We start from the raw sequence: 10,588 nt of genomic DNA, 5'->3' as shown, positions 1-10,588 counted from the left end.
CTGAATTTGGGTGCCCTTGGGGAACACCACTTGTCACCAGCTGTCATCCTGAGAAGGACTCTTTTATCCCCACTCTCTGCTTTTTGCCATACAGCCAAGCTTCTATCTATGCTAGCACTTTGCCTCTAACACCGTTACTCAGTAGCCTCCTGTGCAGCACCTTGTCAAAGGCCTTCTTGAAGTCCAAGTAGATAACATCCATTGGCTCTCCTTGGTCTAGCCTGCTCATTACCTCCTCAAAGAAGTCTGTAAGATTTGACAGGTATGACCTCCCCTTGATGAAACCATGCTGAGTTTACCCTATTTTACCATACACTTTCATGTATTCAGAAATCTCATCCTTCACAATGGATTCTAGGGTCTTACCCACAACCGAGGTTAGGCTAATCAGTTTGTAATTTTCTGTCTTTTGCCTTGCTCCTTTTTTAAACAGGGGTGCCATGTTAGTGATTTTCCAGTGCTCTGGGAGCCTTCCTGATTCTAGAGATTCCTGAAAGATCACCACTAACGCCTCTACTATCTCTTCAGCTATCTCCCTTAGAACTCTGAGTCTTAGTCCACCAGTCCAGGTGGTTTATCCACCTTCATGCCTTTCAGTTTTTCATTTTCTTCTTGTGGGTGAATCTACAATAAGAATCATAGTTTAAAAATAAGGGGTACCCTCATTTAAAACCGAGATATGGAAACTTCCTTTTCACAAAATCCCTACATTATGGAAACAGGCCATTTAGCTCACCAAGTCCACACCGACCCTCCAAAAAGCAGCCCACCCAACTCCACTTCCCTGTCCTATCCCTGTAACCCTACATTTCCCATGGCCAATCCACCTAACTTACACATCTTTGGTCAGTGGAAGGAAACCAGCACACTCAGACACTGCACTGCCCTTTGGGCAATTGGGAATGGGCAATAAATTCTGACCTGGACAGTGATGCCCTCATCCCTGAATGAATTTTTAAAAAAGTTGAATACAAATGAACTGCTGGTCAGTTCAGAGGGCAGATTAAAGTCAACAATATTGTTTTTGGTATGGAGTCACATATACCTAGACTGGATGAGGATGGGAGATTTCCCTCCCTGAATGATATTAGTGTATCAGATAGGGTTTTAAATATAAATCCAATAATTTCTTTAGCAATGCAAAATTTTGTGCTTCTGATCTATTTAATGCACTGAATTTACATTGCACAGCTGCCATGGTGGGATTTGAACTCCTATATCTGGATCATTAGTCCAGATTCATTGGATTACCAGTCTACTACATAACTACTATCTTTGTTCCAACTTTCATTGCTCTGGTACTGTGAGGGTGAACAATGAATAAATGCCACATATTTTGATAGCAGGAATGATTATCAATAGGGAAAGGGAAAGTAGCTGACTCTACCTGCTTTGGAGTAACTGGTCATTAAACTTCCTCTGCATAAGAATCCACTTGCATTGAGGAGGAAGCACTTAGTACCTCCACAAAGTGGGTATCAGACTATTCATTGGCTTTTAACCATGAGCAGCACCTTCCCATGCTCTAAGGGTGTGCCATAATGACCGAATGTTTCTGCCATTCCAGAGCTGGTTGCATGTGTGCTAAGTAACATGAAGCTTCAGACCCATCACAAATATTAACCAATCCCAGAGTTTATGACAAGATCAGTCCCACTTTGTGAGGTGGATGAAACTTTGTTGTATCTTCATGTTTGGACTTTTAAGGGAAAAGGATTTCGACAGTAACTCCAGTATGAAGAATCAAGGAGAGTTTAAGTTAAATCATGGGTCCAACTTGATCTATCATGGAGTCACAGAGCCATGGAGTCATAGTCATAGAGCCATACAGCATGGAAACATCCCCTTCAATTCAACCAGTTCATGCTAACCATAATCTCAAATTAAACTAGTCCCATCTGCCTGCTCCTTATCCATATTCCTCCAAATCTTTCTTATTCATATACTTATCTAAACATTTTTAAACATCGTAACTGTACTCCACCACTTCCTTTGGCAGTTCCTTCCACAAATAGGCCACTCTCTGAGGGGGGGGGGGGGAGTTGTTAGTTGCCCCTTTTTCAATCTTTCTCCAGTCATCTTAAAACTATGCCTCCTAGTTTTGAAATCCCTCAACCTAGAGAAAAGACACTTGACATTGACCTTACCTGTACACATCATGGTTTTATAAAGCTCTCTAAGGTCATCCCTCAGCCTCTTACACTCCCCTGAAAAACAAATCAGTCTGTCTAGCATCTCCTTATAACTTAAACCCTCCAGTCCCGGCAACATTCTGGTAAATCTTTTCTGAACCCTCTCCGATTTATTAATACCGTTCCTATAACAGGGCAATCAGAACTAGTCAGCATAGTCCAGAAAAGGCCTCACCAACCTCCTGTGTAACTTTAATATGTCGTCTCAACTCCTATCCTCAAAAGGTCTGAGCAATGAAGGCAAGCATGGTAAACGCCTTCTTACCCACCTTGTCTACCCATGGTACAGGCACAATGTTTTCAAATTGCCAGCTGTAGAAGCCAATGGATGGTCAGACAAGGACTACTGAGGACATTATTGGGATGAGGAGCTCAAAAGCTGACTTCCAGATTGACATTGAACTAATAAATAACCATTAGTTTATAGTCCAATTTGCCTGCTGGACTGGGTTAGGGGAGGAGTTGTGAAAAGTCAGTGACCAGGAGAGAAAGGTTCACAATCTCAGAGACTTCTTTTGGATTTAATTCAGTAAAAGTAGTGACAGTAACAGGAATTGTTAATGTAAGGCTGTCTATATATACTGGCCTACATCAAAGCAAAAGAAGCACAGCCTGAGTATTTCAATACACATGCAAAAGGTCTTAATATTATCATGAAGGGGCCTCACCAACTCTGGAATCATAGCAGGAGTTTAACATGGCCCAAAACTTTGGGAATTAGAAACACAAAGCAAATCAGGTTAGTGTTAATTGATAGGTAGGATATAAAGGTGACGAAAGTTGGGAAAAGTGGACCAAAGAAAGTAGTCAGGCACCTACAAAATGACTATATTAAAATATAGTAATTATCAGATGAAACTTCAAACAAGTAATAGATATAAAGGAACAAAGTGAGAAATTGCTGGGAAAAACCCAGCAGTCCGACAGTATAGTGGAGAGAAATCAGAATTAACTTTTTGGTTCCGGTGACCCTTCTTCAGAACTGATCCTAGCAAGGAAAAGGTTAATACGTATGCAGGAGATGGGATGGGGGGGAGGAGTAAATGATAGGTGGAGATTGAGCCCAAAAAGAAAGAAAAACAGTTGGACAGAACAAGGACCGGCTGAAGGTTAGTCTGGGAGAATGAATAGCTGTTATAAGGGACTATTAGGAGCTGACAATGAGTTGTGTGTGGTAGAAGCCCATGTGATAACAAGGCCTGATGTGTGGGGTTCGGGTAAGGACATGGGAGAAGATGCCTCAAGCCCCAAAATTGGTGAACTCGATATTGAGTCCAGAAGGCTGCAGAGTTGCTAAACGGAAAATGAGGTGGTCTTCTTCCAGCTTGGACTAAGATTCATGGCAAGCTTGAGATGGAGATGTTGGCCAGAGAACAAAGTGATGTGTTGAAGCATTAGTAATCCTGGAAGCCAAGGATCAATTTTGCAGAGAGAACAAATAAAGGATTTGGGGTATCGTATGTAAAAGCAGGAAGTTACGTTGAACTTTTATGTACCTTTTGTTAGACTACAGTTAGAGACTGTGAAAGCTGTGAGGGTTCTTGAAAGGGGACACGAGGGAGTTCTTTGAACAGTTGCAAGGATGAGAGATTGCATTTACAATATTGGAGTGGAAAAGCTGACATTGTTCTCCTTGGAGCTCATGGGATTGTGGGCAGATTTAATAGAAGTGTAGAAAAATATGAGGTTTTGAAAAAACAGGGAAAAGCCGTTGTGATTTTTTTGACGGTACAATGACGAGGGGGCACAGTTTTAAGGTTCAGAGCAAAGGGTACAGGAAATTAGTGTTTTTCATGCAGCAATGAATAGTAACCTAGAACTTGCTGCCTGTAAGTGTAATAGAAACAGAGATAAAGAACAATTCAAAAAGAAAATGGCATGGGTATTCAAAGTAAATCAGGAGATGGCATGGTGAAATGAGATTGACTGGATTGTGCCAGATGGGCTCAATACGTCAGATGGCAGCCTTACTGTGCTGACTTTATAACAATAACCCTATTGCAAGTCACAGGAAAACAGGTTTGACATGCTCATTTAGGATTGTGATTTTATCTGAACCCAGGAAAAATGCACAATTCTGCAGCTCACAAAATATACACCTGGCCGATTGTGTGACTGTACAAAGCTTTTTTGCTGTTTTCACTGGGAGCGAGAGTTGTTGTATTTGTGAGCCGTGAGAAAGGTGACATGGAGTATGGTTGAGGAGGGCCAGTAGGGGTGACCATTTTCAGCAGCTAATTTCTAACACTGTTTCAAGAGCCCCCTAAATAATGTCCCTCAGCTTCTTATACCTCCACCCACCCTATGTCAGTTCATGCTATATACAATTCCCCCCAACCCACCACTTTGCCACCTCACCACTGCCCCCAGCACCCCCCACCCCCAGCCATACTATGTATCGTCCATATACTATGACCAGTATACACACAGATTTATTAGGAAGTTTGTTGGTCGACATCACAAGGGAATTTAAGTACTCAAGTAAAGATGCCTTCTTGCAATTGTATAGCAATACTCACCTGGAGTATTGTGTACAGTGTTCGTATTTTTATCTAAGAAGGTATTTGCTTGCCATCAAGGGAGTGCAACCAAGGCTCACTAGATAACCCCTGAGATTGAAAATATTGGATCTGTACTTCTTGGAGTTTCAAACAATAATGGGAGATCTCTTTGGAACTCTTACAATATGTATTAGAATTGATGCAAATAAATGTTTCCCTGGTTGGTGAGTCGAAAACCAGGCAACATAAACTCTAATAATGGTTTTAAAACTGAGATTGGAGGATTTCTTCTTTGAAGATCATATCATCATAAAGTCATACAGTACGAAATGAGATTCTTTGGTCCAACCAGTCCATACTGACCTTAATCCCAAACTAAACTGGTCCCTCTTCCCTGGTCCTGGTCCATATCTCTCCAAACCTTTCCTATTCATGTACTTACCTTTTAAACATTGTAACGGTGCTCAAATCCACCACAACCTCAGGAAGTTTCTTCCACACACAAACTACCATCTGAGTAAAAAGATTGGCCCTCATGTCTTTACTAAATCTCTCTCCTCTCACCTTAAAAAATGCCTTGAAATCCCGAGGGAAAAGACACTCTATATATATATATATATATATATATACACACACACCTCTCTTGATTTTATAAACCTTTATAAAGCTACCTCTCAACCTCCTACACTTCTGTGAAAAACGTCCCAGCCTGTCAGCCTTTCTTAAAAACTCAAACCTTCCATATCTGGCAACATGCTGGTAAATCTCTTCTGAACCCTCTCCAGCTTGATAAAATCCTTCCTATAACTAGGCAACCAGAACTGGACACAATTATCCATAAGAGGCTATTTGTTCAGGTTAACTCCAAGGTGCCTTGTGATTGAACATTGCTTTTTGTTCAGCCCCAACTGATTGATATAAATTATTTAGCTGGTTTGATTTAATATAGATGGAAAAGACACAGAGTTACTAAGTTTGTCTGAGTATGACAGTGTGATCTATAATCCTCATAAAGACGTAGAATATTATCAGGACTCTGTAATAAAACAGCAACATCAGTCACAGATAGAGAGTGTCATGTATATTTGTTTTAAAATATAATGTCTTCTCCTACATACCTCACTTACATTCTCAAAACAACCACTCTCATTGGCAAAGTGGTCTTTGCAGATGGAAGGTTGCTGCCATCAATCCTCTTTCTTTTGGCTAAGTCAAAAGGTTTAATTGGTTCACAGAGATACAGAGTCAACAACTAGTGAGTCTTAACAAGAAGAGACTCGTATCTTAACAAGAACTGGTTTATTGTATGATAGCAATTAGGAACAAGTTTGGCTAGCTAGTTGGGCATTGTAACTAAGACTATAAGGAGACCAGTGGAGATTGATCTATGCTCAATGAGATAAGATGTTCTGCTTTATCTCCATCTCAGTCTGTATGATTGGGTAAAACTTAATATATTAACCCTTTCAGAATCATTACCTTACACGACAGAGTCCCATGTAAGAGTAGAACATGCTGAAATAGGCACACAACACTGAACAGTAATCCAATGATCAGTAATACAGGCTGCCAAATTAAAAACAATACTGCATTGCACAAGAGCTCAGAATAGTGTTAAAATACTACATCAGGATTTATACTAATACCAAACTGACTCATTGAATCACCCCCAATTATATCACATCACAATTATCAATAACTCAATCATTAATTCAGATTGCTGTATTACAATACAATACTGCATTGTATCAAAACACTATTTTGCAAATAATACTGTGCTGTATTATGTGCTGTAATCCTGCATAGTAACACTGTGCTATATCAGAACAAAGATATAAATACAGAGATAAAGAAAAGCAAAGAAGATGCTAAAAATCTGAAATAAGAACAGAAATTGCTGGAGTATCTCAGCACATTTGGAGAGAGAAATCTGAAGTCTACTTTCTCCTGCAATTTCTGTTTTTAATTTATAAATACCTCAGATCACAACATAGAAACATTCATGTTGGTCCCACCAGATCTGTTGCTGTTCACCTGCTTTGTGGGAATTTGTTTTTTCAATCACAGGATGAGGGCATTGATGAATTGGCCAGCCTTTATTGCCCATCTCTAATTGTACAGAGGGTTGTGGGTTTAGATTTAGATTTTTAAATTCACTAGTGTGGAAACAGGCCCTTCGGCCCAACAATTCCACACCGATCCTCCGAAGAGCAACCCACCCAGACCTTTTCCTCTACATTCACCCCTGACTAATGCACCTAACACTATGGGCAATTTAGCGTGGCCAGTTCCCCTAACCTGCACATCATTGGACTGTGGGAGGAAACCGGAGCAGCTGGAGGAAACCTATATATAGGCCAGACCAGGTAAGGATGGCAGTTTCCATCCCTAAAAAACATTTGTGAACCAGATGAGTTTCCCCCAATAACAAATTCTAAGTTATCATTAGACTGTTAATTCCAGATATTTGTGAATTTAAATTCCATCTGCCATTGCAGGTTTTGAACCTAGGTCCCCAGAATGTTACCTGGGTCTCTAGATTAATAGGTCAAGTGATAACACCGCTAGGCTATCACCTACTGCTGTGAGGCAGCAGTGCTAACCACTGAGCTATCGAGACATGTTTAGCTGCCAGCACTCTGAGCTCAACCCAATAACTGTGAGAACTGTTGTCACTGGCCAGCATGGTGGCTCAGTGGTTAGCACTGTTGCCTCACAGCACCAGGGTCCTGGGTTTGATTGCTGCCTGTCTGTGTGGAGTTTGCACATTCTCCCTGTGTCTGCATGGGTTTCCTTTGGGTGCTCTGGTTTCCACCCACAGTGCAAAGATGTGCAGGTCAGGTGAATTGGCCATTATTATTGATGATAGGTATAGAAAGCTGTAAATGTGATTGAGGCTCTAAGATAGTGTGGCCATTGTTACTGATTCAAAGTAGGTTCTGAGGAGATTTAATAAAGATTATCTTAAATTGATTGAGTTGATTGAGTATGTAGTAACTATTTGTCCTGGTTAGTGAGTTAATGTTTGGGATCAAGTGATTGAAATCACATTTACCTTTTATACCAATATAGGTAGGAAAGCAAGTGAGGATGACATACAAGGTCAGTGGAGGGATTTTGGTTAGGTGTTAGGTGCATTAGTCAGAGGGAAAAAGGGTTTGGGTGGGTTACTCTTCGGAGGGTTGGTGTGGACTTGTTGGGCTGAAGGGCCTGTTTCCACATTGTAGGGAATCTAAACCTGTTGCAGGGACACTTGCTAACCATTGGAGAGAGATAACCCCATTCTCACAGTAATAGGGATGAGCTCAGCTAAACAGATTCCGAGATAGTTACAACTCAGTAAAAGGCCATTCAACTCGCTAGGTCTATACTGGATTTTGTGAGACCAATCCAAAACTAATTCCACTGTCACAAACTTTCCCTAAATCACACATTTGCTTCAGTTCCAAACGTGTTCAATTTTCTCCTAAAAGTTGCAACAGTCTCTACTTCAGCCATTTCCCTGTGAAAGAACACCGTGGCAGAAACTTATTGGTGCAGTTCCACTTCAGCGTGGACCTATGGGAATTGTGTGCCTACATTTTCATTGATAATACTGAGTGCCACTGTGACTAACCGCCCTGGACACTATAACGGGTGAATTTTTCCCCACTGGGTTAATTTTGCTCTCGTGATTCCCAATGTAAGGAGATTCCTCCCAAGCTCTTTCTCAATCTCTCTGCCCCAAAATTAATTTGATGACATCTCAAAGCACAGGAAACAGGAGCAGGAGTTGACATTTGGCCCCTCAAGCCTTCTCTGCCATTCAGTAAGCTCATTATGGATTTGATGGCAGCCTTAACTCCATTTTCTTGCCTGTCCCCCATAACTTTCTTGTAGATCAAAAATCTGTTGAACCCAGCCTTGGATATGTTCAATGACATAGCTTCCATTGCTATGTGAGGTAGCAAATTAAAAAAATTCCAAAGAAATTCCTCATCACCTCCATCTTCAATGAGTCACCCCTCATTGTGTCCCATCATTCTAGATTCTACTATGGGGGAAAACATCCTCTCAGCACCCCCACCACCCCTCTCAGAATTTGTATGTCCTCATAAGATTGTCTCTTAGTCTTCCACATTCCAATGGGTATTTATCCAAACTGTTCACCTTTTCCTCACTAGATACCACGCTCATCCCGAAATGTAGCCTTGTCATTTTCCTTTGTACAGTTTCCAATGCAAGTGCAATCCTCCTGGAAGAATTGTGCTCAATTTTCCAGGTACAATAACACTGTAAAGGTGTAGCAAGACTTCCTACTTTTATACTCTATCCCCCAGATCACAAAGGCTGACAGTCCAGTTCCCTTTATAATTACTGCAATTGTATGCTGGCTTCTTGTGATCTGGGTACAACGTTATCCAGATCCTGTGGCATTCTGAAATTTCTCTTCACATCAATCTCACCTTCTCACATTATACTCCACTTGCGTAATGTTGCTCACTCACCTCACTGATCAAAATCCCTCCACTGACCTTGTGTGTCATCCTCACTTGCTTTCCTACCTATATTGGTATAAAACGTAAATGTGATTTCAATCACTTGATCCCAAACACTAACTCATTAACCAGGACAAATAGTTACTACATACTCAATCAACCCTCAAAATTTAAGATAATCTTTATTAAATCTCCTCAGAACCTACTTTGAATCAGTAACAATGGCCACACTATCTTCGACCCTCAATCCCATTTACAGCTTTCCATACTGTAGTGATTTTTTTTATTTTTAATCTTGCATACTTTCTCCAATGAGGCATCAAAAGCCCATATAGTTCTCTCATTGTGTGCTAATACAGTGTTGAAATTCATGCTTATTTCATTTTTATTGTACCAATATATAAAACTCGAAATGAAATTCAGTGATTCTTAAGAATCTTACCAAGCTGCACTTGCAGTTCTTTTGGTTATTGTCACCTTTCAGTTTATTTCTATTTTATGTCCAATCTTTGACTTGCTCACAAAATGAACTAGCCAACACTTCGCCATCTCTAAATCAGTCTGTCACCTGTCTCCATTTTTCCAGCATCTATCAGTCTCTTTCAGTCTCTTCAGTCCCATCGTCAGCAGATGCTTACAAGAGTCCATCATTGATTTATAAAGGAAAAAGGTAGATTCAGCACTGACACCTGGGACTTAGCCCTTCTGCCTATCTCCAGCTTAAATAACAATTCATTTCCCAAAATCCCTATCCCCACTACAGTATTTCTTATGACAAACACCTATTTCTTCTCTAAAACACTTCATCAATTGCTTTCAGGAAATCCATATAAAGACACCTGCTGCATTCTTTGTTCATCCAATCAATAATTCTTCATAAATCTCTAGTGAATTTCTTGAACATGATTCATTTTGAACAAATCCATGGTGTTAGGCCCAATTCCACCTTTTCCCTAATTTCACAGTAATTTTATCTCAAACTATGGATTTGAATATTAAATAAAAGTTTAACAGCCAGAGATGGGTGGATGGTTTTGATAGGCTTAGGAGGAAATACCACTTTGAAAATCTCTCCAGAAAAAAGTAAACCCAAGACCCAAGTTTGGGTTAAATTGACAGAGAAATCTCTCCAAGCTTGCGTTTTCCAATCTGTGGTTTGTCATCAGTTCTTACATTTTAAAACTTTATATTCGATGTTGGTTGTTGATGTGAGTTTTATTTGATGACAATTTGTTCACTCACACTCCTCACTGCTGATGGCCATCAAACTGCTGTCCGTTCAGTTCGCCAAAGAACGCAAAGATCGTGATCAGTCTGTATGAGTGAAGCAAAGAGAATTGGGTCATAGTCATGAAATTCACCTCTTATTGTAGCAGTGGCAGCTCATGAATCTTATCATAGAATTCCTACAGTGTAG

The 10,588-nt window shown here is 40.4% G+C and overlaps 1 protein-coding gene across 2 annotated transcripts in view; it reads right to left on the bottom strand.

Moving 5' to 3' along the window:
- Nucleotides 1-7,881: 7,881 nt before the first annotated feature.
- Nucleotides 7,882-10,588, bottom strand: part of LOC122539684 (uncharacterized) — a 65,962-nt gene continuing 63,255 nt past the window's right edge. For both annotated transcript variants that reach the window (XM_087977661.1, XM_043674673.2), the window contains one exon: nucleotides 7,882-10,485. In XM_087977661.1, the coding sequence (XP_087833787.1) occupies nucleotides 10,435-10,485 (51 nt within the window). In that variant the 3' untranslated portion in view covers nucleotides 7,882-10,434. The remainder of the gene's footprint in view (nucleotides 10,486-10,588) is intronic.

This window comes from Chiloscyllium plagiosum, unplaced genomic scaffold, assembly GCF_037043375.1.
Source record: "Chiloscyllium plagiosum isolate Xiang-an unplaced genomic scaffold, Cpla_swu_hap1 HiC_scaffold_32, whole genome shotgun sequence".
NCBI lineage: Eukaryota > Metazoa > Chordata > Chondrichthyes > Orectolobiformes > Hemiscylliidae > Chiloscyllium > Chiloscyllium plagiosum.
Note: the sequence above shows the minus strand (reverse complement) of the source record. Positions and strands in the feature narration are given on the sequence as shown.